The 27,848-nt window shown below is 48.2% G+C and overlaps 1 protein-coding gene across 5 annotated transcripts in view; it reads left to right on the forward strand.

The window, feature by feature from the left end:
- The window catches only part of BFAR (bifunctional apoptosis regulator), a 799,780-nt gene that overhangs the window by 478,102 nt on the left and 293,830 nt on the right, over nucleotides 1-27,848 (forward strand). For all 5 annotated transcript variants that reach the window (XM_069647786.1, XM_069647783.1, XM_069647787.1 and 2 more), the window contains one exon: nucleotides 14,421-14,565. In XM_069647786.1, the coding sequence (XP_069503887.1) occupies nucleotides 14,421-14,565 (145 nt within the window). The remainder of the gene's footprint in view (nucleotides 1-14,420; nucleotides 14,566-27,848) is intronic.

The raw sequence follows: 27,848 nt of genomic DNA on the forward strand, positions 1-27,848 counted from the left end.
TCGTTGTATTTTTCCTAATGTCTGGAAAAGCTCTGTTCCGCCCGTGCACTATGTGCGGGCTAAAGAAAGTGTATGAGGAAGATGGACATATGGACTGCATATATTGTCTATACCGTCACCATTCGGCAGACAAGTGTGACATATGTAAGGGCTTCTCCCAAAAGACTCTTAAAGACCGGAGTCGGCGGTTAGTGGCCTGGTTGAGCGATGGAGCGGGTGCGTACCTGCCTTCGGAGGTAGGCACCACGCGCAGCGTGGCCTCGGCATCAAAATCCACAGGGGCCCCCCGCCGTTCGGCATTGGCCGAACCCCCGGTGAAGAAACCACGCCTGGCGGAGAAAGGGTCGTCGGGAAGCCATTCCGCAAGGGAGTCTTCGCTGAAGAAAACCTCATCATCCTCACCATCGTCTAAGAAGGAAAGAAAGGAGAAGTCAGTCGAAATCCTCCTCCTCAGGTGATCACCATAGATCATCCTCGAGTAGAGAGTCTGAGAAGCACGGGTCAAGTTCAAAAAAGGCAGGAACGCCTCAAGGAACTGCACAGGCACCACCGTCGACGGCGGGGAGATCGTCGAATCCCTCGCTACCAATGACGCAGTTGGTTTCGTCGATTGTTAAGCCATAGGCAGTTTTCTACGACGACGGCTGGCCCAACCTTGGCCTCGTCGACGGAGATCCTGCAAGAAGCCTGGCGACCGGAGGTATTCGACCTGGTTTTACCAGAGTCTTTGCTGCAGCAAGAGGCGGCCTTGTCGGTGTCCTCTGTGGGAGAGGAGTGTGAGAGGATAGCTGGGCCTGCAGAGCTCGGGTTACAAGGAGTTAGCAGGTTAACTCTTTCCAGTGGAACTAATATTCCAGTTACAACCCCTCTTCTTAACCCGCAGTCTGTTCTATCACTAGAACTTCTATCCTTATTGCAGACCTTGTTAAAGAAATTGGACGAAAGATTACCATAGGTGGCAACTCCGACCAAATCGACAGTCGACGAACCTGGCCCTTCCCGTCAGCCAACTCTGACGATGTCGACGGCTGTACTGACGCGTGAGGGCCTCGCAGGTGCATCCCAGGAGTAAGGGGAGCTGTCAGACTCAGAAGGAGGGTCCCTATCGGATATTTCGTTGTCCCCCTCTAGGGTTCCAACCTGGGAGTCAGAGGCAGAATTCGAACCCCCAAGGAGCCCAGCTCAACAGCTCCACCCCCCCCCCCGGACGACATTGGGTTGTTTCACGCCATGATGAGCAAAGCGTGTACCGAGTTCGGATTAGCTCAGGAGGAAGAGAAAAAAGACTGTTTTCTATTCGACCACATGGGGATGAGAAGCTCGGTTTTCTCGGTGCCCATCCTGGATCATGTGTGGCAGGAAGGTTTACAGACGATGCGTCATCCTTTCTCGAAGTCCGCAAGTAAAGGTAGGCTGGAGAAGAAATTTAAGGCTCCTGAATCCACCCCCAAGTGTCTATCCTCCCAACCAGCCCCAGACTCGGTAGTGTCAGCGGCGGCAGCGAGAAAAGCTAGGTCCCAGCACAAATGCTCAAACCCTCCCCCCTCGGAGAACGAGGCCAGAAGACAGGATGCCTTTGGCAAGAAGGTGTTGTTGGTGGGGGCGACGACAGTGAAGGCCGCCAACTCTCTGGCTATAATGGCCAGATATAATAGAGATGTGGCACCTGTTGGCACCTATACTAGAAAATCTTCCAGAAGAACATAGGAAGGCGGCGATGTTACTCGTCCGAGAAGGTGAGGAGGCCTCAAATCATTCTATTAACATCGCTGTGAACCTCGCAGAATCAGGATTTAAACAAGTCAACAACGGGGTGGTTCTACAGAGGCAAGCGTGGCTAAAATGCACCAACTTTAGACCTGAGGTGCAATCCAAGGTTCTGGATATGCCCTTTGAGGGAGACCTTCTGTTCGGCAAAATGTGGATGAGGCCTTAAAGGGCATGAAGGAGGACTCCGACACGGTGCGCTCTTTGGGTGCCCTCCAGAGTGGAAGGAATTTTCGTTCTTTTCGCCCCTTTAGGGGAGCATCAGGGAACTCCCGATTCTCAGCATCAAGAGACGGGCCTTTCAATAGGCCGACGTATTCGTCGCAGGGCTACAGGCGGGCCTCGCAAGCGGCAAAGCGACGCAGAGATTACCAGACATCCAGGAAGAAGACGGCCTACTCGTCGTCGTCGAGAGATAAGCCCAAAGACCAACAATGACGGGCGTCAGAACGTCCTGGGAGGCAGGGTATCGCATTTTGTCGACGAATGGGAGCAAAAAACCACAGATCAGTGGGTGCTGGACACCGTAAGGCTTGGACACTCCCTGCAATTCAAGAGCAACCCTCTGCATGTTCCACCAGCGTTTTTGGCTCAACCCCACCTGAGCGTGTTGCAATAGGAGGTAGCGCTTATGCTACAAAAAGGGGCTATAGAATTGGTCCCTGCGTCGCAGACGGGTCAGGGGGTTTATTCCCGATACTTCGTAGTGGAAAAGCCAAACGGAAAATAGCGTCCCATTCTCGACCTTTGCGACCTCAACAAAACGTTGAAAAGGCAAAAATTCTAGATGCTCACACTCCAGGAAGTGATCCGGTCTGTCCAAGGAGGGGACTTCCTGCCGTCTCTGGATCTTCAGGACGCGTACTTCCACATACCAATACGTCCGCGACACACAGTTCCTAAGGTTTGTGGTAGGAGGGACTCACTACCAGTTCACAGTGCTCCTGTTTGGACTAAAATCCTCTCCCAGGACATTCACGAAATGTTTAGCACCACTTGCAGCTTGGTTGAGAAAACAAGGCCATCACGTGCACCGGTACCTCGGCGACTGGTTGGTGAGAGGATCCTCTCCTATGGCAACTCTGACAAGTTTGCAGGCCACCATGCAGCTGCTACTACGGCTGGGATTTGCAGTAAACTTCGAGAAGTCTTTGTTAACTCCGTCGAAACTTAGTGTTCTTGGGTGCACAGTTCGAAACGCAGTCGGGGTTAGTGAAACCATCCGTCGACAGAATCCACAGACTCAACCGGATGGCAGGTCAGTGGAGGTTCAATACCAAAGTGTCGGTGAGGAAATGCATGTCGATTCTGGGCGCTATGGCGTCTTGCATTCCTTTGGTGAACAACTGCCGCCTGTTCATGAGGCCAATCGAAGAGTTCCTGGCGGATCGGTGGACCCAGACCCAAGGTCTCTGGCCGGACAAACTGATCGTCGACGACGACAAGCTCCTACAAGCTCTTCGATGGTGGCAGAGCTTTCAGAACCTATCCAAGGGGGTACCCCTGCAGGAACCGGAATTTCGCGTGACCATAGTGACAGACGCGTCCCTGACCGGCTGGGGAGCACATATGGGTACTCTCCAAACACAAGGTCTGTGATCTCCCAGGGAATCTCTCCTGCACATCAAAAAAAACAAGGAGGCACGCAGTCCGGAACCCTTTCCACCGAGGCTCAGAAGGTATAGCATTGGGCTCTGAAGCACGATATAACCATCGTAGCTCACCATCTCCCTGGAGTAAGGAACGAACAAGCGGACTCCCTCAGCAGAAAAACTGACCAGGTATACGAATGGGAGTTACAGCCTTCAGTTATCGAAGATCTTTGAGAATTGGGGGCATCCCCTCCTAGATCTCTTTGCAACGAAGGAGAACAAGAAATGCGAACAGTACGCCAGCAGGTGGCCACAGAAGGGCTCTCGGGGAGGAAGCCTTCTCCTTCCCGTGGACGGACCAGTTTCTCTATGCCTTTCCCCCGTTTCCTCTCATACGGAGGACCCTACAATGGATTTGCAGATAAAGTTGTCCGGTCATCCTAGTGGCTCCATATTGGCTGAGGCAAGCGTGGTTTTCCGACCTGCTCCAACTGTCAGTAGAGCAGCCGATAACATTTCGGAAAACCCCAGACCTCCTGTCCCGGGACAAAGGGACAGTGTGGCATCACGACCCCGACAGTCTCAATCTCACAGCTTGGCTCCTGACTTCTCGGAGTTTGGTGCCCTAAGCATTTCGTTGGATTGTCGGAGAATCCTGCAGGCCGCACAAGCTCCTTCCATGAACACATCGTATGCATGCAAGTGGAGAAGATTCTGTGGGTGGTGTCAAAGCCAGCCAGGATTGCACCCCTTGAATGTAACTCTGGAACAACTTCTACCATATCTGTTGCATTTGGCAGAGAGCGGATTGTCTTTTTCGTCGATAAAGGTACACCTGGCGGCCATCTCAAGGTTCATGAGGAAAAGGCAGTCGTCTCCCTTGTTTAGTGATGGGCTGATAAAGCACTTCATGAGGGGTCTGTTCCGTACATTCCCTCCGACTACGCGCTTTCCACCGACATGAAGTCTCAACTTGGTGTTAGCGGGGCTAATGAAAGCTCCATTTGAACTGATGGCTTCTTCGTCTCTGAAGTTCTTATCGTGAAAGTTGGCTTTTCTAGTAGCTATCGCGTCAGCTCGACGGCTCTCGTCATAGATCCACCGTACTTGAGGTTCTTTAAGGACAAAGTGGTACTGTCGACTAATCCTCGTTTTATTCCGAAAGTGCCTACTGTTTATGATAAACATTCGTCAATTGTTCTACCTACCTTCTTCGCAACTCCTTCATCAGCTGCGGAAAAAGCCCTCCATACTTTGGATGTGAAGAGAGCGCTGAAATTCTACCTTCATCGGTCCCAGCAATTCAGAACTACGCAGCAACTGTTTGTGGCTTATGGCCTGTCGACGAGAGGAAAGGCAATCTCAAAACAAGGGCTAGTTAGATGGGTCTCGCCGCCGATTGCTTTTTGTCACTTCAAGGCGGGAAAACCGCTGGAAGGACGTCCGAGGGCTCATTCCACAAGATCAACGTCGTCATCGGGGGCACTGTGGGCAGGGATTCCACTGACGGACATAGGCCAATCGGTGTCCTGGTCAGTGCCACACGTTTACCCGCTATTACTGCCTTGAAAGGCAGCATGCGGACGATGTGAAGATGGGAAGAGCAGTCCTGCGCCATCTGTTTCAGTGAGGTAAGCCCCGTCCAGCGGGAATGCCTATATATATATATATATATATATATATGTGCTTCTTTCCACATGTGTAGATATGGGTACAAATATGTAGATATATGCTTGTACTTAAGCGAGTGCAGGTATTGTTGTGTGTGTGTGTATGTATGTATGTATGTATATATATATATATATATATATATATATATAATTTTTATACATGTGTATATATGTGGGCACATGGGTATATAACGAATGTGATAAAATTGATGTTAATTGCATTCACCCCGCCATATCAGAGCTACTGCTGTGCAATCTATTCTAAGCATGTGAATCCATGAAAGATCCAATGCTGGAGAAGGGAATAGTTTCTTACCTGTAACTCCATTTCTCCAGCATTGGTATCTTTCATGGGTTCACATGTGCCCGCCGGTCTCCCCTGAATGCAATGTACACACTGTATTTCCCCCCATGCTGCTTTGGAGGGGTTAAAATCTGAAGGGAGCTGCGGTGGGCGGGGCATTTATACGGCCACGTCCTATTGGGGCATGCGTGGACAGCCTCAGGAACGACGTGGGTAGGACACAAAAGTGTTGAAGTTTTCCTAGGGAAAAACGGCTATATAAATATACCGAGGGTTCCCAGTCTGACGACGGGGAATATTCTAAGCATGTGAATCCATGAAAGATACCAATGCTGGAGAAATGGAGTTACAGGTAAGAAACTATTCCCATCCTTGTTGCACCAGCGTGGCCGAGGCAGATCTGGTACCCAGACCTTCTCAACATGTCGGTGTCCCCTCCAGTCAAGCTGCCAGTGGTCGCAGATCTTCTCGCCAGGGAAGGAGGCGCAATTCTGCACCACGATCCGGGGTTGCTGAACCTGAAAGCCTGGCTCCTGCAGCGTTAGAGTCTGGTGGCTACGATCTTCCAGCGGACTGCAGAGATTCTCGCCAAGGCCAGGGCATCTACCTTAAAATGCTACGGACACAAATGGAAGCGCTTTACTGTTTGGTGCAGTTCACAGGAGATCAACCCTGTGAGGGTCACGGCCCCTCAGGTATTACTGTATTTATTGTCATTCGCTAAATCAGGGCTGGCTCACGCTTCCATTGTTCATCTGGCCGCCATCTCCCGCTACATCAGATCTCCGGGACGGTCTTTGCTGTGGTCGCACCGCCTGGTTAAGGAGTTTATCAATGGACTGTTCCACTCCTGCCGGTGAAGGCTCCGGCCCTGGCGTGGGAGCTCAATGTGGTGGTGCTGACTAGGCTCATGGGGGGGGACTCCATTCGAACCTCTGGATTTGGCTCTGCTCATGTTTGTTGTGAAAGACCGCTTTCCTCGTGGCCATCACCTCTGCAAGATGAGTAGGTGAAATCCAGGTGCTATCATGCAAGCGCCTTACTTGACTTTTCAAGAGACGAGGCTGGTGCTGCAGACGCAACCCTCCTTCATGCCGAAGGTTCCGTCTGAATTTCACCTCAACAATCCCTTGGTGTTACCTGTGTTTTTTCCGGCGCCTTCGTTGTCGGCTGAAAGGACTTTGCACTAGCTGGATGTGGCTAGAGCGCTGAAGTTTTATGTGGCCCGCGCGAAGAGTTTCCGGCTTACATTTCAGTTTTTTGTGAACTTTCCTGTCCAAGGCTTCCATTTCCAGGTGGCTCTCCGGCTGTATCACTCACTGTCACCGTTTGGCAAACTGACAGCTGCCTGACCGCCCGAGAGCCCATTCTCCCAGGGCGATCACTGCTATAATGGTGTTCCTGTCTGGTGTGCCCCTGCTGGACATCTGCAGGGCTGCTACGTGGAGGTCGACTCACACCTTTACGAAATTCTACTGCGTCGACAGGGTTTCCAAGGAGGTGTTCAGAGATGGCCAAGCAGTGCTGCGCAACCTGTTCGCTTGAAGGTCAGCCTGGTGAGGAGGTAAGAGATTGCTTATGTTGAGCCTTGCCACCTCCCGTGGTTGTGCATGTGTGTACTTCTATGCATTCTTTATTCATGAGCATCTGAATCCATGCCAAACCCTATGCTGGAGAAGGAACAAGTTACTTACCTGTAACTGTTCTCCAGCATGGGTCTGGCATGGATTCACATGCGAACCTTGCCTTCTGCCCCTCTGTGGCTCTTCTCTACTGGCACTTTACGAGCCACCAAATCTGAAGATGGCTGCCAGAGGAGGGACTGTGGGCACACAAATATTCATGAGCATGTGAATCCTGTTGCTCTGATCTGTCCTGTTGCTCTGATCTGTCCTATTGCTCTGATCTGTCTGAGGTGATGTGCATTAGGTGGCTGTTGCAAGCTACTGTCCCAGAACCCAAGCAGTTTGTTTTTATTTGGCAAAACTAGCAGTGCTTGATCTGTTTGAATGTCTCAATTAATACTTGGCTGTCCAGTGGATGGGAATTGGTGTTTTGTTTCGCTTTGCAATTTGTCCTACAGTTTTTCCTACCACACTTTTAAACTTGCAATCAAATCTATCATTTCACTTTTATAAGACGTCACCACTTCAAATCATGTATTGAAGGTTTGTGAACTTCTTGATTTCAGTTTTACGGTGCAAGCACGATCTTTTGCCTTTATCTGCTGCTTTGTCGCCACCTTTCTCCAGCTTTGGATCTTTCATGGATTCACATGCTGTGAATATTTCCCCGTCGTCAGGCTGGGAAAACTCGGTATTTTTTAACTTAGCATTTTCCTATGGAAAACTTCAACACTTTAGTGTCCTATCAACGTTCTTTTTGCGTGCTTTAGGCCCCACCAATAGGACGTCTGGTATAAATAGCCCTGCGGCTTCCCTTCAGATTTCAACCATCTCCAGTTTTTACACGTGCATTTGGTTCGTGGGCTATGATGTGATCGGTAGCCCAGACGTCTATTTCGGCCTTGTGCTACTTGCGGCTCGAAGAAGGTGTATGAAGGGGATGGTCATATGGACTGTCTTTACTGTCCCTACCCCCATCACTCGGCGAATGCCTGCGAGATCAGAGCCAGGGATTTTCGCAGAAGACTTTGAAAGACTGTAATCGACGGCTCATATGCTGGCTTAACGAGGGCACCTACCCGGCTTCTGAGGTGGGTTCGGCCCAGGGGAGCCAGTCTTCAGGGAGAGCAGAGAAGGCTGCAGAGCATCACTGAGGCGGCATCGGCGGAACCCCCTGCAAAGAAGCATCAGGCAGCGTCGGAGGTGGGGAAAGGCAGCAAGTCTTCATCTAGGCCGCATCATTTGAAGGGTTGAAGGGGGCGAGTAGCTCTTCGTTATCCAAGCATGGTCGGCTAGACAAGTCCAAGGGGTCTGGTGGTAGGCCCGAGAAGTCCAGTGTCGGAGAAAGACCTGGCGAAGCCGAAGGAGTCTTCGTCAAAGCACTTGTCGTCCAGATACCATCACAAGTCTTCGTCCAGCTGGGAGTTTTTGAAGCACCGTTCCGGTTCTTCTTCCAACAAATCTGGGTCTCTGGTGAAATCGAAGCCATGAGATGTGGTTCCGACGACAAGCTAGTCAATGGATGTTCCGTCGACAGTAGTGATGCAATCTACGGTTCCGTCATCAACGGTGGTGTCATCACGCAGTCCACAACTCGGACGGACAGTGGTCCACTGCTGTTGTCATCGCAGATGGAATCGGAAGGGTTGTTGACGACGGGTGGGGCGTGGCAGTCCGCTGCCTTTGAGACCATACTTCCTGAGAAAATTTTGCAGCAGGATCCAGCTACGTTTTGTTTCCTTGTTTCTTCGGAGATGGAGGCGAAACAGGAGCCAGTGTTTGACCCGTCTGCTCTGGGTCTGCAGAGTGTAAGGCCGTCTATGTTGAGTGGGGTGAGGGCTGGGCCGCCCCTTTACCCGTTGGTTGACCAGCAATCTATGTTGTCGTTGCAGGTGATATCTACGTTTCAGTCTTTGTTGGGGCAACTGGATACGCAGTTGCCGCCTCCTCCGAGTCCGGCAGTGCCGCTGGTCGACGGATTGCCTGGTGAGGTGCCTAGGAAGTCTCCTCCGGCACGCTTTCCATTGCCGTTGACTGTGGAGTTGGGCAGTCCATGGTCTCATCCTGAAGAGGGCGAGTTACCTGAATCTGTTCCGTGGGACACCCTATCAACCGTGTCTTCATCGCCGACGAGGGATGAAGTGTGGGACACAGACCTTGAAGTGGAGCTGCCCCGTAGTCCAGCACAACCATCGCCTCTGGATGATATTGGGGAGTTCCACGCCATGATGTCGAAAGCGTGTCTGGAGTTTGTGCTGGCACCTGAAGAGGAACGTAAGGACTGCTTTCTCTTCGACCATATGGGCAAGCAAAGGAAGGCGGTCTTCTCGGTGCCGATGCTCGACCATGTGTGGCAGGAGGGCATGCGCACGATGCGCCACCAGTTTTCAGAACTGGCGGTGAAGGCTCGCCTTGAAAAGATACTTACGGCTCCCGAGTCTACCCCTAGATGATGCCTGGTGTCGCAGCGCACGCCCGAGTCTGTGGTTTTGGCGACTGCCAGCCGTAAGGCCAGAAGCCAACATAAATGTGTTGCACCTCTGGACAGTGAGGCCAGGAAACAGGACGCCTTTGGAAGGAAGGTCTTGACGGTAGGGGCTACGACTGTGAAGGCTGCAAATTCCTTGGCAATTATGGCCAGATATGATCGAGAAATGTGGCATCGGCTGGCCCTGATTCTTGAACATCCTCTGGAGCAACACCGAAAGGAAGCAATGCTGTTGGTTCGAGAGGGGGAGGGAGGCTCCAACCACAGCATCAGTATTGCTGTGGACCTGACGGAGTCAGGTTTTAAACCGAGTAATAATGGGGTGGTGCTTCAACGGCAGGTCTGGTTGAAGTGCACAGACTTTCATCCTGCGGTCCAATATCAGGTCCTCGACATGCCCTGTGAGGGTGACGGACCTTCAAGATCAGTGGAAAAAAAGGGTTGCAGTCCTCATCGGCTAAGGGGCGGCAATCAAAAGCTCAACAATGACTGCCATATGGACAATCTGCTGGGGGGCAGGGTCTCAATCCATGTTGACGAATGGCAAAAGATAACATCAGATCGTGGGGTGCTGGACACAGTGCGTCTCGGCCACTCGTTGGAGTTCCGGCGTCCTCCGGTCCCTATTCTGCCAGTGTATGTGGTGCAGCAGCATCATCTAAACCTGTGGCACGAGGTGGTTCTCATGCTAGAAAAAAAAAACAGTTCCGGTTACGGGGCAATGGGGTCTACTCCTGGTACTTTGTCGTGAAAAAACCCAACGGCAAGTGGAGGCCTATTCTAGATCTTCGGGCATTGAACAAGAATCTGTAATGTTTGAAGTTCAAGTTGCTCACCCTTCAAGATGTCACCCATTCGGTGCAGTCGGGCGAGTTCCTGGCATCATTAGATCTGCAGGATGCCTATTTTCACATCCCTATGAGGCAGAAACACCGCAAGTTCTGCGTTTTGTGGTCAGAGAGGATCACTATCAGTTTTGGGTCCTCCCGTTTGGCCTAAGTCTTCCCCCAAGATGTTCACAAAGTGTCTGGCCCCGGGGGTGGCCTTCCATCGGAAAGAGGGACATCATGTGTACCCCCACCTGGACGATTGGTTGGTGAGGGGTCCATCGCAGGAAAGGGCACAAGATTCTCTCATGGCAACCATGCAGCTTTTGCAACGGCTGGGATTCACTATCAACTTCGACAAATCCTATTTGATGCCGTCCATAGAGTTGGTGTTTCTCGGGGCACAGGTTCTCACCCGGGACAATGTGGTAAAGCCTTCCAGTGAGCAAGTGGAAAAGTTGCGGACCAAGGCAAGCTAGTGGAGAGGGGGCACAGTGGTCACGGGCCAGGTTTACATGTCACTGTTGGGGGCGATGGTGTCGTGTATCCCTCTTCTTCCCAATTGCCGCCTGTTATGAGGCCGGTACAGTTGTCGCAAAGTGGAGGATTGTGGTCGGACAAGCTGGTGGTCGGCGAGGGTTTGGTGGACGCCCTTCAATGTTGGATGTGCATGACCAATCTTGTGAAGGGCATGCCCTTGCTGGAGCCGGAGTTCCAATGGACGATCGTGGCAGACTCTTTCCAGATAGGGTGGGGGACGCACCTCGACAGATCCCAGGTTCGGGGCCTATGGTCTCGGGTGGAGACTGCATTGCATATGAATGTGCTCGAGTTGAGGGCGTTGCACTGGGCCCTGAAGTCGTTTCTTCCCCTCATCCGCAGATCAATGGTGAGGGTGTTAACAGACAATACTACCACAATGTTTTATTTAAGGAAGCAGGGAGGCGCGCGTTCCAGATTCCTGCCGAAGGAGGCGAAGGACGTTTGGGATTGGTCTCTAGCTCAGGGGATCAGCATTGTCGCTTTCCATTTGCCCGGGGTTCTGAATGTTCAAGTGGACGCGCTCAGCAGGGACTCCAGTCAGGTGCATGAGTGGAGGCTGAAGGCGCAGCAAGTGGCAAGAATCTTCCGGCGATGGGGACATCCTCCGTTAGGTCTGTTTGCTATGAGGGGAAACGAGCAGTGTCTGGAGTTTGCCAGCACAGGGGCTCATCCTGAGTCATTGAAGAACGCATTTTCGTTTCCCGTGGATGGGCCTCTTTCACTTCCACTCATTCGGAGGACCATCCAGTGGATTCGAAAGTACCAGTGCAGGGTGATTCTGGTGGACCCGTTCTGGCCCAGGCAGATGTGGTTTTCAGGCCTCCTTTATCTGGTGGTGGAATAGCCGGTTCGGTTGGGGTCAAATCCGGACTTCCTGTCACAGGACGAGGGTAGGGTGTGTCGTCACGATCCGGCATCTCTCAGCCTAGCGGTGTGGCTCCTGACCACTCAGAGTTCAGTCATCTAGGAATATCCAGAGAGTGTTGACGGATCTTTGAGGCAGCAAGGGCACCTTCCACAAATGTCTCATAGTTATAAATGGGCGAGATTCTGTGACTGGTGTCAGGGTCATCCTGAGATTGAGCCTTTGGACGTTTTCCCAGCTCAGGTTCTCCTGTACTTGTTACACCTGGCAGAATGGGGCCTGGCGTTGTCATCCATTAAGGTGCATTTGCCGTCGATTTCTAGGTTCACAAGAAAACCCGATAGTGCTCCTCTGTTTAGTGATCGCTTTGTGAAGCATTTTCTGAAAGGGTTGTTTCGGACATTTCCTCCGGTGAAGAGGTTTGCACCGGTGTGGAGCCTCAATGTAGTCCTTTCAACTTTGATGAAACGTCCTTTTGAACCCATGTCGACGGCTCCCTTGAAGTTCCTCTCGTGGAAGGTGGCTTTTCTAGTGGCGATTACCTCGGCCAGGCAGGTGTCAGAATTGCAAGCACTGGTCGTTGACCGCCTTTTGGAAGGTTTATGAAGGACAAGGTTCGCCTGCTAACTAGCCTGCACTTTATCCCGAAATGCATCCATGCCAGCGGAAAAGGCCCTGCATTCTCTGGACGTTAAGCGGGCTCTAAAGTTTTAACTGAATCACACACAGGACTTCAGGAAGTCAAAGCAGGTATTTGTGGCGTTTGGTCCCTCCAACAAGGGGCAGTCCATCTCCAAGCAAGGACTTTCCCACTGGTTTTTCTCTTTCGTTTTGTCACACAAAAGCTGGCAAGCCTTTGAGGGGTTCTCCAAAGGCTCATTCTACGCGGTCCACGGTGGCGGCGTTGTGGTCTGGGATACCGCTGGTGGACGTTTGCCAGGCAGCCTCCTGGGCGGTGCTGCATACCTTCACCGGGCATTACTGTTTTGGGCAGCAAATGTGGAAGATGTGCTGGTGAGGCGTGCGGTCCTCTGCCTGTTTCAGTAAGGTAGGCCCCACAGCTTTGGGTTTTTTCTATTTGCTATGCCACTTGCTGGTTTGTTGTCTCATGTTTGTGATAAAATGGTATTGGTTGGTTTGCCTGTGACACACCGCCACACATTGGTTGTACTGCTATGTGATCTATTCACAGCATGTGAATCCATGAAAGATCCAATGCTGGAGAAGTGAGTGGTTTCATACCTGTAACTCCATTTCTCCAGCGTTGGTATCTTTCATGTATTCACATGCTTTGAATATTCCCCAGTCAGGCTGGGAAACCTCAGTAACTTTAACTTAGCTTTTTCCTATGCTCGCTACTTACCTGCAGTCATTGATGTGAAAGACTAGACCAGTTTGTATGACCAAGAGCTATTTGTTGGCACTGAGGAGTATAAAAGGGCTGCTGCTCTTGATACGTCTTCCATGATCTGCGAACCAGAGGCTTTTCAAGAGCTTTCGAGGCAGGCCACTGTGGATGCACGCACACTCGTACTTGTCATGAAGATGCACCTAGTCAAAAGATGGCAAGCACACAGAGGTGTCCTTCAACCTTCAGACTCTTCAGTCTGATAGTCAAGGCTCTGAAAGGCAGGAGCTGGCCATGCTTCTCTGCCAAATGGCGCCATGGCCTTGGTGGCTTCTTGGGCCCTATGACTCGCACCCATGCTTCTGCATGGTGTGTGAGCAGCAATCTGCAGTAGGGGGCTATTCCAAGATGTTTTTCAACCATAGTGCACCAGTCTGTCTGAGGCCAATGAGGTTCATTTAAGGGTTGTAGGTTGGAAATGGAAGATTGGAAAGCCTTTGTGAGATTTCACATGAATCGCATTGTGTGCTTTTATCTTAGATTTCAAAGTCGATGTGCTGATAGGTTGTCCGTTCTAGGCTCTGATGTCTTATCTGCATAAGATGTATGCTCGAAGGCAAGTTAGATTTTGTCCAGCATGGTTCACATCTGAGCCACCATATTAGTCTTCAGAATATGGTGTGTTTGGGCAGGCAATCACATGTGACTTACTAAAGCATATTGCAAACAAGGAGATAGCAGGGCAGCAATGTACACCACGCATGTGTTTAACTCCTCATTCCATGGCTGCCTTACTCCGATGATGTGTTTTGTTTCACCTGCCTGTTTGCTTAAAGCCTCATTTATGCTTTTTGGAGTCTCAACCTCCAAATATTATTGTGTTTTGTGATCTGTGCACACACATTGGTAAAAAGAGAATCCTGTGCATGACATTAAGGAAATGTCTGCAAATGGTAATTAGTGTAATCTTAGTACTTCTGCTTTCTCCTATTGGCTCTTAACAATTCTGATCCATTGGTACACCTCCGCTGCACTCTAACTTAGCTAGAACAATATAAAACGGAGGAGTTTAAGGCTCCATCACAATGAGGTGTATTTTCGTGCTTGCTGGTAATGTACGAGCTTTAAAGTGTAACTGTTTTCAATCGGGGGCGACTCTTGCAAAGTTGGCTGCACAATTTGTATGCCAGTTTTAATGATTTGTCTGTGTTCCTTTGAGGCGAGCTCACGTTTGTCTGTCTCATCAGTCCCACACTGCCTGTAAGATCCTGTTGCGCTATTGAAGCTGCCTGTATGCCATAGCTTCACTTGAAATGTTGGATCTGGTGTTAGTAATGGATTTCTAAAGGATTTGTTTTAGGTAAATTAAACTTCTAACTTTCATTTTTTAGACTCCTTTTAACATTGGCAGAGGAAGAATTTTTGAAGCTTCCTTATAATATTGACAACAATAGTCACCGAAAAGCCATAATAATGGAGTTGGAACGTGTTAAAACACTTGGAGTTAAACCTCCCCAAAATCTTTGGGAATACAAGGTACAGTATAGTTATTGTTTCATTTAATACGGTTTAGCATCCGAAATGTAATTTCTAGTTCTTAGCACTGTCATCATAAGGCTAGCCTTGCTACAAGGTTACATAGGTAGAGCTTGCTAGTTGTGTTTTAGATGGGGATGCTACACCTATGCTTGGATGTGGAAAATAGCTATGGAAATCACGATAATGGGGTGTAAAAGAAGCCTGTTAAGTCGCTTCATGCATTGCTGGGAACGGCCCACAAACTCCAAATTACAGAAACGTGTAAATGTTTAGTTTTAAACTTAGCACGCACTTGGCAAGATCGAAACCTTGCATTTTTGGGGAAAACGCAGGGTGGGTGTTAGATTCAATCTGCAGAATTTACTTATGGATCCACTTGCCTATGTATGCATTGTGTTGAATTTGTATTTTTTTTAATCCAAATCGTGTGAAACCAGGGGGCAGAAATCCAGGTTGCAAGCTACTAGCCAGCGACAAAAAGCCATGCACCTCCTCCATTCAATAAATATACAAAGCACACCATTTCTTGATCGCCAAGTCAAATATCACTAGCCAGTGGCGAGTGGAAATTTTGCACCCTGGTGACATGGTCCGTTACATTTCCTTATTGCAGCCAGGTGTTTCATTTGAAAGAGAAAATGAAGGTAAAATGGGTGGGGGCACAATGTAACCTTTTACTCCATATGAAGCAATTGCTATATGTTTGCTTTGGGTTCTGCATCATGGAATCTTTATTGATGTACTTAGACTGAATATCTCTGCCTATGTGTTTGCCCTCAGAAAATATTTACAAGAGAATCATCTCCTTTAAAGTATACAAAATGATTAATATCTTATTTTCCAACTTTGTAGGCTTTTACTTATACAAAGCAGAATGACACCTGGAAAGATACTTTGATGTAAACTAATGTGACATGGTGCGTAATGAGTCTCAAGACAAATCGATACGTTTTATTTATTTATTTATTTTTTTAAACAATTTTTATTGATTTCAAAAACCAACCAAAAAATAAACCAGACAGTGAACAGCAAGTATACATTTTGAAGTCTTGCGTACAGTTTCGTAATGTGTCCACCGCTACCCCATTACCCCCCCCCTCACCGCCTTCCACCACTTTATCTGAGGACACCCCTTCTTACGCACCCCTCGAGTAACCATAGTCATCTAGGCAAGTCTGGGCAGTGAAGCTACTAAGTGCCTCCACGCTATCAATGTCTCTGCTTCTTCATCTCCCCCTCTATGAACTGCTTCCCTCCAAACCACCGTTTCTGCATCCGCCCGTTTCTGGAGGTCATGCCACCAAACTTCTACCTTTGGTCTATTCTTTGCTTTCCAGCTCATGGCAATCCTACGCTTCGTAAGTATGTAAGCTAGATCTTTGAGTTTACTCACATGTTTCAACGTACGCAGCCTGGGGAACCACCCCACCATGCATGCCCATAAAGATTCCACCACCAGACTAATCTCCTTCTCGGTCAAATGGTGGGCCACCTCCCTCCAGAATCTTATTTCCAGGCACGCCCCAGAACATGTGCACCAGTCCCGCAGTCTCCTCCCCACATTTAGAACATGTTTGTGGTCCTGCATTCTTAAACTTTGCAATCTTCTGTGAGGTCATGTACGCTCTATGGGTAAGATATAACTGGATTTGTTGCAACTTTGCGTTCCTGGACACTTTTTTTGTGGTGTCCTTGTACCCTCACCCACAACTCATAGATTCCCCGGCTTCCCCTTCCCAATCCCGTCTCAATTGAATCACCTCCTTTCCCAACCTTGACATCAGAAGTTCGTAGATTCGGGAGACCTCATGTCCTCCGTCTGACACGTCATAAAATGTTTCTACGGCCGTGTCGGACTGACTCTGCAGCACTATTTCTAACCAAGTGTCTTGTATCTTCCGCACCAGCCTAGTATAGGTGATATACTGTCCCTGGTGTAATCCAGGGTCTCCCACCAGTGTCAAACTCCACCGCCTTCCCATTCTGCCACATATCCCCCAACATTGCTATACCAATCTGTTCCCATAGCTTCCGGACTATCTTCCTCAATTGCTCATCCACTCCATTCAGTGCCGCTAGCGGCATCTGTGGGGAACATGGGAACGGGCTCTCCATGGCCCGGCAAGCCCTTTGCCATATCTTCCATCCCAACTACAACATCCTTGTCCCTCCGCTTTGCTGCAAATGTAGCAACCATATCCATTCCGTCTGGAAAAATGGGGCACGTTCTGCTCTCAACAATCTGGACTCCGATGTGGAGTCTTTCGATAACCACCTCGCCACATATTGTAGTTGGCTGGCCAGATGGTAAATTTCGAAGTTGGGCAATTTAATGCCCCCTTGGCCGTACGTGTTTTGCAATTTCCATAACGCTATTCTGTTCCTGGTGTTGTGCCATATGAACACGCTACATATGCCCTAGATTTTAACAAAGAATCGCTTGGGTATCGTATATGGTATATTCCCAATGTAGTGTAACTGCCGAGGCAGCACCACCATCTTCAACAGTGCCACTTTTCCCATCATGGTCAAGGGGAGCTTGGCCCAGAACCTCATGCTGTTTTCAATGTTAGCCACCGCCTTCTCCGTGTTTTGTTTATGTTCAACCTCTACGCTGTGATATACATCTATCCCCAAGTATGTAAAGGTTCTGGTCTCTCATTGTATTTGTAATACCGGCAGTTCTTCTCGTGGTATCCCCTTCTATCTGCTCAGGGGGAATATACATGATTCTTTGGGGTTCATTGTGATGCCGGACAGCACTGCATATCGGCCCATTACTTCAAGAATATAGTGTAGGTTCTCCTCAGGATATCTCAAATACAACAGCATATCATCAGCATACATTGATATCAGATGTTGCCCTCCCTTCGTACGGATCCCCACCTCTCCATATTGTTGCCTACCTGTTTGTGGTGCCTGCGATCGGAGCATCACTGTTCGGAATGTGAGGACTGTATGTCCATGACATCGAAAGCCTTGAAGAGGCGTAAAGGGAAGCTAGAAAGAGGTAAGTCTCTTAAAACTTCTTCTTCGAAAGTTTCCTCGACAGAGTCGAGACATTAGTCTCCTCGCCGTTACAGGAAACATTCTCGCTCAAGGTCTCGAAGCGGTTCCCATCAGTCTTTGAGATCTAAACACTCGAAAAAGAGGCGTCGTAGATCTCCTTCTACTTCCCTGGAAAGGGTCACCTGCCCTACGAAACACAGCTCTCCAGCTAAGTGGGAGGAATTCCATAAAAAAAATGCTTAGCGTCTTCAAGAAAGCGGCCTCAACCCCCTCGGAGACGGCTAAAGGTGATACCCTGGGTGAAAGACCCGAAAAACCAAAACGCTGCGAGTCGTTGCACCCGGCGATAGAAACTGCCCGAGAGCGTCATGATCCCTCGAGCAAAGGCACCAAGACCGCGTCCGTCGACACACAAATCGGTCGAATCGACACCGTCTTTGACGCCGCTGTCGACACCGGTAAAGAACAGACCTACTGCTGTTACTACATCTCAGTCAGACTTACCGAGGGCTTTGACCATTACCTCGAGGATGTCATCGATAACGTCGTAGGATTCCGATCCTCTCGAGTTCTTCGAGGCCACTTCATACTTTTTCAACGCCTTTTTTGGTTTCATCAAAGCCTTTGACTTCTGCGTCGACAACTTCGACATTTTCTCAACCAGTGACTACAAGCTTGGCCCCTTCTGCTTTAGAAATGGGTTTTAAACCATACCCAACATCAGATTATTTCAGAGCTTTGTCCTCTATATATGAGGAAGGGGAGGATTCTGACCATGAAAGACCCTTTGGTCTCTGAAGAGAATAGATTGAAGGACCTTCAAGACTGTTTGCATGAGGGAAAGTGGTTTAGATACTTCTCCAGAAGTAGAATTCGCTAAAACATACCCATGGGAACATGCTGAGACCCCTTATAGGGTCTTAATGGCCAGAATAATAGAGTTCATGGGGTGGTCTACACCTTCACCTTCTTTTCAACAGGATGATTTTACGGACATTTTACTTGAAGGCCCACAGGAAGATCCTGTGGTTCCCTTTCATACTGCATCGCAGAGAAAAATATCTGTCAACTGGGAAACCCCTGAGGTTATCCCGGCAGTTAACAAATGATCTGCCAAATATAGGGTATCTGCTTCTGACCCTGAATATTTGAGCAAACATTCAACCCCAGAGAGTTTGGTTGTACAAGCAGCAACTTCATCGAACAGTAGATTTGCATACCCTACTATTCCACAAGACAGGGATGATAAAAGGTTTGACGCTATGTCAAAAAAGGTCTTCTCAGCATGTAGCATGGCGCTTAAATGCATTAATGCTACTTGCACGCTCGCAAGATTCAGCTATACACTTTGGGAGTGTGCTTCATCTGCGGCTGACTGTCTCCCGGAAGGAGAGGAAAGGGAAGCATTTCTGAACATCATTAAAGATGGTAAAGACGTAATGGGTGAGTCACTTCTAATTGGCATTCATTCTGCTGACAGTATCAGCAGGGCCATGGTGGCAAGTACTACAATCCGCAGATTTGCGTGGTTGCGAAAGTCTGGTTTTGCTCCAGATGTACAGGCCAGACTTTTGAATATGCCCTTTGACGGTACTTCTTTGTTTGGTAAGAAGGCCGACAGCGTAGAGAAGTTACAAACATCCAAGTTAGCAGCAAAATCTCTTGGAGCTGCAATCCGTCAAACTCCGTATCGCCCCTCAGGAACTTCTTGGAGGGGTAGGTCCTTTTGCTTTTATTCTGCATTCGGAAAAGGAAGAGGACAGCCGGTTCAAAGGGGCCAAAAATGATTCACCCGCGGTGGACGGGTTAAAAGTACAAAAGCCGCAGCAGGTGCCTCCTTGCCCTCGGCATCTGCGTCAGCCGCCTCTAAACCACTCTCAGGTCTCTCCTCACAGAACACCAGTAGGGGGCAGGTTAACTCAACATTTGACGGAATGGGAGGATATTACGTCAGATGCTTGGGCATTGGAGACAGTTGCCCAACGTTACTGCCTGCTTTTTCTACGCACCCCTCAGAGTCATCCACCGGGGAACAACTCTTTGAAGTTTCCAGATCCGCTCCTTTCGCAGGAGATTCTAGACCTGCTAGAGAAAGGTGCCATAGAACGGGTACCTGTAGCAGAGAGGAACAAGGGTTTGTATTGCCCCTATTTTCTAGTACCGAAGAAGGACGGAGGACTGACGAGAATTGAACAAATTCCTCATGAAGGACAAGTTCAAGATGGTGACTCTCTCTCAGATCCTTTAGGCCCTCCAGCTTCAGGACTGGCTGGTACCTCTAGACCTTCAGGATGCTTATTTACATGTGCCAATCCATCTCAAACACAGGAAATACCTGAGGTTCGCAATTGGCAACTCTCCCTATCAATTTCGAGTTCTGCCATTTGGGCTGACCTCGGCCCCGAGGGTCTTCACCAAGCTAATGTCGGTAGTGGCTGCAAGTCTAAGGAGGGAAGGGATCCACGTCTTACCCCTACCCCCACCTTGAAGATCGGTTGTACCCCTTGCTTGATCAGAGCAGTATCTTCGGAACAAGCTCAGATCCAACTAGATTATATCTGCCACTTTCTTCACAAACTGGGCTTCTCCCTCAATTTAAAGAAGTCACAGATGATACTATGACAGACTCCAGTTTATCAGAGCGGTCCTGGACACTTCCATGGGGAAAGCCTTGCCACCAGAGGTGAGGGCTCAAGATATTCTGCAGATGGTCACCAAGTTTCAAAATGCCCAACGTCTCCCAGCCTTCGACTTTTTGAGGTAGCTAGGCCTCATGGCATCCTGCATCTTCCTTGTGCCAGAGGCTCGCCTGAGAATGAGATCTCTCCAGTGGGCACTAAGAACCCAGTGGTCGCAATTCTCAGGAAGAATGACAGAGCTCCTTCAGGTCCTGGACAAAGTGGCTCGAGACCTTCAGTGGTGGGCCTGTCGGGAGAACATTTTGAAAGAGAACTGTTTTGGCAACCATGGCCGGAGATAACAGTAGTCACGGATGCCTCACTCACGGGGTGGGGCGCCCATGCCAACGACTTGACCACCAGCGGTCATTGGTCTCCAGCGGAGTCCAGACTACATATCAACCTATGAAGGCTTTTCTGCCATCTGTACAAGGGAAAATGTCCTAATAATGACGGACAACACAATGGCCATGCATTACCTTCAACAAAAGAGGAGGCGTAGGATCACTGCCACTGTTCAGAGAGGCGATGCAGCTCTGGTTTTGGGCAATTCAAGAAGGAATCTCTCTATCGGCAGTTCACTTAGCCGGAGATAAGAACTTGACAGCGGATGCTCTGAGCAGGCAGAGCACAGTCTCCCACGAGTGGGAGATAGCTCAGAAAGTCCTTCAAGTGATCTTCACCCTTTGGGGAACCCCTCAAGTGGATCTGTTTGCCACCAGTATCAACAGGAAGTGCGATCAGTTTTGTTCAAGGCAATTTCCCCCGAGAGGAGCTCTAGGGGACACGTTTGTAGTGGACTGGGAGTTTCCACTTCTGTACGCGTTTCCTCCAGTCCCTGTCATTCCTCAGATGATCAGGAGGTTGAGAAGATTCTGGAAGACTATGATCCTAATTGCCTCAGACTGGGCCAGGAGAACGTGGCACCCAGACCTTCTGGACATGTCCATCTGCCCTCCGATTCGTCTTCCACACAGGGAGGATCTTCTCTCGCAGAAGGGAGGTCAGGTTCTCCATCCAGACATCAGAACCCTCAACCTTCACGCTTGGTTTCTGAAAGGTTGAGATACAAGGATTGGGACCTCCCAGATGACGTCATGGAGGTGTTGCTTTCGGCTAGAAGGCCAGAAACAAAGACTTTATACCGCTGCCATTGGAACAAGTTGTGCAGCTGGTGTAGAGAAAAGAATATCGAACCCTTTTCATGCGATACACCAATGGTGTTATCTTTTTTGCTCTATTTGGCGAATTAGGGTCTTCAAGTTGGTACGATCAAGGGCTACCTCGCAGCGCTGTCGATCTTCAAGCGCACTGCGGAGGAGCCATCATACTTCAAATTACCCCTAATAATAACATTTCTGAAGGGGTTGACTAATGTCTATCCCCCAAAGTCGTTCCAAGTTCCCTTGTGGGACTTAAATCTAGTCTTAAATTTCCTGATGGGTACTCCCTTTGAACCACTCCATTCTTGTTCATTAAGATTTCTCACCCTTAAAACAGTCTTACTAGTGGCTTTGACATCTGCCAGAATAGTGAGCGAATTACAAGCTCTATCTTGCAAAACTCATACAATATTTCACAAAGACAAAGTTGTCCTACAAGTGAAGCCTAATTTCCTCCCAAAGGTAGTCTCTGAATTGCACATCACTCAGAAGATAACCTTACCTTCATTCTATTCTCCTCCCCATCCTTGGGAAAGAGGAAGAGAGGCTACATAGGCTGGATCCAAGGCGAGCCTTGAGTATTTATATCAGCAGACTTGCTAGGATTAGGTAAGCAGACCAACTGTTTATAGGTTATGCAGGACACAAATTAGGATTGCTAATCAAAAAACAGACCATTTCCAGATGGACTATTTTAGCCATTCTAGAATGCTACAAATTGGCAGGGAAAGAGCCCCCCTCAACACCTTAGGGCTCATTCAACCAGGGGTATCGCAGCCTCTTCGGCCCTCCAAAGAGGGGTGCCGATTCGAGACATATGTGCGGCTGCCACATGGTCGTCCGCACATACCTTTACAAAATTCTACAATCTGGATTCCTCCTCTAGCCAGGAGACAAGATTTGGCAAAGCTGTGTTACACTCTGTTCATTCTTAAAGGGTAATATTGCAATTTCACTCCCACCTCCGTTTACACACCACTGCTATGGGAGTCTATCAAGATAAGGAATACGTCGAAGGACAAAATCCTTTCGAAGAACAAGTTACTTCTTACCTTGTAACGTCTTTCGATGGGATGTTCCTCCGACGTATTCCTTATCGCCCCTCCCATCCATCCCCTCAGTAAAAGTTGTAGTTGTAGCTTACGCTCCTTCAAGGTCAATAACCAATTCATGCACAGCTACTCTTAAGCTTCAAAACGGAACTGTGCAACGGATGCTACGCAAGTCTATTTATACGCACAATGGCGTCGGCGCTGATACGGAGGCTGTCGAGGGACACCAACTCTAGGGACGTCGACGCGCAGCGCCCTCTACTGAAAAAATTTAGAGGCCCGCAAGCTGGAAGTGATCTATCCAGATAAGGAATACGTCGGAGCAACATCCCATCGAAAGAATGTTACAAGGTAAGAAGTAACTTGCTCTTTAACTGAAAAACAAATGTTTTTGTAATTATTTCTTTGCACCTAGTTATTCATGAACATTAAAAGATACAGGTTTACTTTTTCCAATCGAGCAGTTAAAATAGTAGTTTCTTCCTGTGGTACTAAGTGCAGTACTGGTACAAACCTATCCATGGAGCTGTGCTGGTGAAAGCAGGGGCATCAGATTCTGCAGGTCTTTTTTTTTTTTTTTTTTTTTTTTTTTTTTTTTTTTTTTTTTTTGAGTATTTGTACTACCTATGTTTATTTTTTGGCAGCATTTGCCAATTTTTAGGGAGTAAAAGTGGCTGATATGCCCCTTGTCTATAGGGATGCCCTTAACTCCTCCACAGCGCCTCTAAGGTAGGTTTGACTCTGGTGTTGCCCTGTTGGCCTGCCTACCCCAGATTAAGAAGTGTGCTAGAACCCCTCGACAGGGTCCGACACATGTCCCTGTTACACTAGCTAGAAAGGATAGGTTAGCGAGTGGGTTCGACTAGACACCTGTGCGCTTAATGACCACCTTCAGAAATAAGGTTAGAGTTTGACGAGCAGCGTTCTCCCCTTCACAACGCCCACCCAAGCCAGGGCCATGATATTGTACAATTCTCAATAGGTATTGGAAAGGAGTAAATCGCGCACTGTCCACTGTCTATAAGTTAACAATTTCTGCGAAGTAAATTGCCGATTATCGTATTCCAAGAGCATGTTCTGTGAACAAACAGTGAAATTTCCCCTATTCAGAACGCTAGCTAGAAAGACTTTCCCTTTAATGGCTGCCAAGCTGTTCTCAAAATCCACAATGCATTTCAATGATTTGTAGGTTCATTTATACGTGCTGAACAGCATAAGGATTTTCCATTCCCAACAGCTCTTCTTTTTTTTTTTCTAAATTCTTTGGTGAGGCAGATGGTTTGTTCATGAATTTTATAAAGGGAGTAACCAAGATGCAGAACTGGGATTACAAGTAACCTTCCCTCCTCTATCAAGGACTTTTTATATTCATAAGCATTAAAGAGCATAGCAAGCCCATCTCTGTAGCATAGGGGGAAGGAGAATCCGATGTGTCATTTGGTAATGAGTGGTGAAGGTGAGCCAAGCAGTGCTGTTAGTGTTTCTGCTTTCAAGCCACTGGAATAGGTTATTAGCAGGATTAAAATGAGGCTGCATCCCTAATCCGCTGGAAAACATCAGTTCCAAAGGTATAAAGTGATAGCAACATGAAGTGTCTTAAATATGAGGCCTATGCAGCAGTGATTTCCCGAGAACCAGCCCTAGCACCACGAGCATGAGAGGAATCTGTTGCCAAGATGTTGCACATTAGCTGGATTCAACCCAGGGGCCCCACCTTAAAGGAGATATTGGTAACCCTGATGAGATGTAATTTGACTAGGGTGTCCTTGAGTACGGATTTAGTGATGGGAGTCCTTATTGTCCTCCTCTTGCGCCCACCTTTGAGAAAACCTCAGGGTCATCCTCGTCTCTACACTCTCCTTCTCTCCTCACATTTCCGACGTCTCTAAGTCACACTACGAACTGTACTTCCTCAGAGGTATTCTTCCTTTCCTCTCCTTCCCCCAGAAGCTCACTGTCTCCAGAGCTCTGGTTCTCTCTAGACTGGACTATTGCACCAGCCTCTTTCTAAATCTGCCTGCCTCTACTTTCCGCCCTCTGCAACTTATCCAGAACAGGACTGCGAAACTTGTCTTTGGGGTCAAGCCCAGGGATCGTATCTCTCCAGGACTGAAATCTCTGCACAGGATTAAGTTCAAAACCCTCTGCATCGTCCACAAGGCCTTCTGGAGCCTCAATACCTTCAACTCTCTCTTCCTAAATATCTTCCTTCTCGAGCTCTCCGCTCATCCACCTCTAACTCCCGTAGGGTCTGTCGCTTCTCCAAGCAACGAGTTGGTGGTAGATCTTTCTTCGGCTGGGGCCTCCCTCTGGAACAGCCTCCCTTCCTCCCTTAAACTCGACGAGAATCATCTCCGGTTCTGGAAGCACCTCAAAACCTTTCTCTTTGCTTCCACCTTTTCTCCCCCCTGTCCTCTGCTGACCTCCTGGCTTACCTGAACTGCACTGGCGACCTGGACACCCTATGATCTCGGGCCCTGGTCCCCCCACCCGGCACACACATGCACTGCCCACATGGCAACCCCCGCACTAGGACGGTTTCTGTATCCCTACAGTTCCCCTACCAGCCCTTGACACCCGATGTATGCACTTGCCACTTGTTGGCCGTACTTATTATTGTTATCCTCTCATGTACTGCACTGTCCCTACCCCTTCCCGTGCACTTGCGTGATCTGAATGACACCTGGCCTAGTAGGATTGTTGCATGTCCCCTTGTTCCCCCTCCCTGGCCTTGTCGCGCCTTGAAACACTTGTGTATAGGCGCGTTATGAATGCCAGATCATATCATTTATGTGTGAAACCTTGTGCACTCAGTGCACCCTCGACCAATGGGGAGCCTATTGTCCAGGATGCCGAATTTTGTGATCTGGCCCTTGCAAGAAGGAGCTTGTCAGAAGTGGGCCTTGGTTGAGCATATTGATTGAGTTCCCAGGGAGATGTGGAGGTGCAAAAAGGGCAAACTATCATGGAAAGATCACCAATACAAGCCATTGTGCAGTGTACCCTGCTGACCAACAGTAATTGAAGAGCTGTTCTGTAGATCACTAGCATGACGCCTTTCTGTAGTTCTCTTGCCTCAGGAATACTAAATGCTATGATGAAATGACTAGGACTTTGCACAAGAATGAGTAATGGATAAGACTCCTAATTAGCCCAACACTACTACTAAACCAGCAGTGATGTTAATCATACAGCTGAATCAGGAACAACATATACTCTTCAAAGGGACGTAAGAATCCAAAACCACAATAGTACTGTGGTAACAAAATAAAAGGAGTGTAATCAAAGCTGTATAAAAATACCAACTTTAATCAAACAAAAAATTACAAGTAACTAGTAAAAATAGTAGCAACCCACTCTCTAAAGGAAAACATTTGAATACTAACGCTGGAATGTAAGGGGAACTTTGGGTCTGAAGACTGGGGCAACCAGGCAAATTGTCTCTATAGGAAATGTTCAAGGTATTAACTTAAAAGAAGAGGGAGTCGGGTCTTAAATAACATTAAGTCCCTTAAAATGGGCCAGGGAGTCAGAACTTATACACATGCCTTTCAAGCTTGTTCTTTGTGCTCAACAGCATCTTTCCGGGTGCTTTGAGGCAGTGATTTAGTTTCAGGGTGGTGAGCAGGGTCAACTGGTCATAATACGCTGTGTGGTTAAGAAGCCGTGAGTGCACATGGCATAAAGAAGCTTTGGACTGACAGGTGATATCTGTCGGAGTAGCTCACAAGCGTTAGAAGTGGTAACCCAGAGTGCTTCCTCTGTGCTTGGTACGGCAGGTCAAGAGTCATCAAACACATAAAGGACATAATGAATTCTTTTAAATTAAATTATATGAAAAGGGCTAACTTTATTGCTAAAGGGATCATTCTGCCTATCTAAAACTATACAGGTGCTAGTCTCTCGTTGCGAAGTTCCAAAGTAAAATGTCCTTTATCCGAACCAAACTCCTGCCACTAGTTTATCCAACTTAACGAAGAGAAGTTCTTGCTTCTCGTAGTTGTTTGGAAAGGTCCCTCTCTTACACTGGAGTTGCTTTATGCAATCCTAAACTCTGGGTATCGCCTCCATGAGCTCTTGTGAAACACTTCTGGGCTTGGTGCTGTCTTGAAGGTTCTGCTGCTTACAGCTTGTTTTGAGATAGTCTTGCACTCTTCTTCTCTTACGACCCTTTGTCCCTCAATTCATCCTTAGCTACTTTTCATGGGACTTGATCCCCTTTTAGATTCCCCTACTCCTGGGTTCACTTTTATACTTTCTTCTATTATCTTGTTCTCTCAATAGTCCTATATCATATTCCTTCATAAGACCTTTTCCCTTCTTCCCAGGGTAATTGTCTCCAGTCCCTCTTTATTCTCCTCATAGGGTTATTTGTTACTTGCTTTAGGAGCGTTTGAGATTGGCAATCATGATACTTAAATCATGCAGGCAAAAGCCAGGGTTGTGGTTGATGGATGAGTGGAGTCGCGGCAAGTCAAGGAATACCACAAATGTTAGATTACAATGGGATTGTATTAAATTGGTATTACTTAATACCAGATACCTCTTGAAGCATGCCCTCAAAGTTGCCTCCTATATATCTAGTGAGGATCTGGACATCTGTGCCATAACAGAGACACGGAGTTAAGATGCAGCTGGTCCCACTGTGGCCCTTGCTATTCCTGAAGGATACAGTATGATACACCAGGATAGAGCCCAAGGCAGTGGGGTAGGAGTGGCATTTATCTACAAGTCAAGCCTTGATGTTTTGCCGGTTGAGATACCAAGCATTGAGGGGAGTGAAATGAAACACATCAAGATTCGTATTAATGCTGAGACGACTCTCAATATGATTGTATAGACTTCCCCTCACCTCATGGCAGAATTCTCGAGCCAATTCATCTTGAAACCAAATACCAGGGCGATGGTCCTTGGATTTTAATGTATGTATGGCTGGGCAACAGTAATGATCATATGGCCGCAAGGCTAGTGGACTCCTTAGGCGATTTAGGATTCAAGCAACATGTGCTGATTCCAACACATGAAAAAGGAACACCCTAGATTGGATAGCCGCTCATAAAACCAAGATAGAGGATTTGCTTGTTCTACCTTGCCTGTGGTCAGATAATTATTTTTGTACACTGTACTATAGTTTTGGATAAACCTATAATACCCAAAACAGAGGGGAAGAAAAGACTAGTGGCCAGGAATACAAAAAAAGTCACGAGAGAGACAGTGACACCATGGTTAACCACCCTGACCCAGATAGTCTCTGGTCTGGTTACAGTCAAGGGGGGCATACCAGCAGTCTATGCCAGACGCTACTGTCTTAGCCCCTTTAAAATCAAAGTTGGTTGTAAACCAGAAAAGTAATTCCGGGTTTTTGCCTGAAATGCAAA

Source organism: Ambystoma mexicanum, chromosome 2q (genome assembly GCF_040938575.1).
Source record: "Ambystoma mexicanum isolate Mex_15411 chromosome 2q, UKY_AmexF1_1, whole genome shotgun sequence".
In the NCBI taxonomy this organism is placed as follows: domain Eukaryota; kingdom Metazoa; phylum Chordata; class Amphibia; order Caudata; family Ambystomatidae; genus Ambystoma; species Ambystoma mexicanum.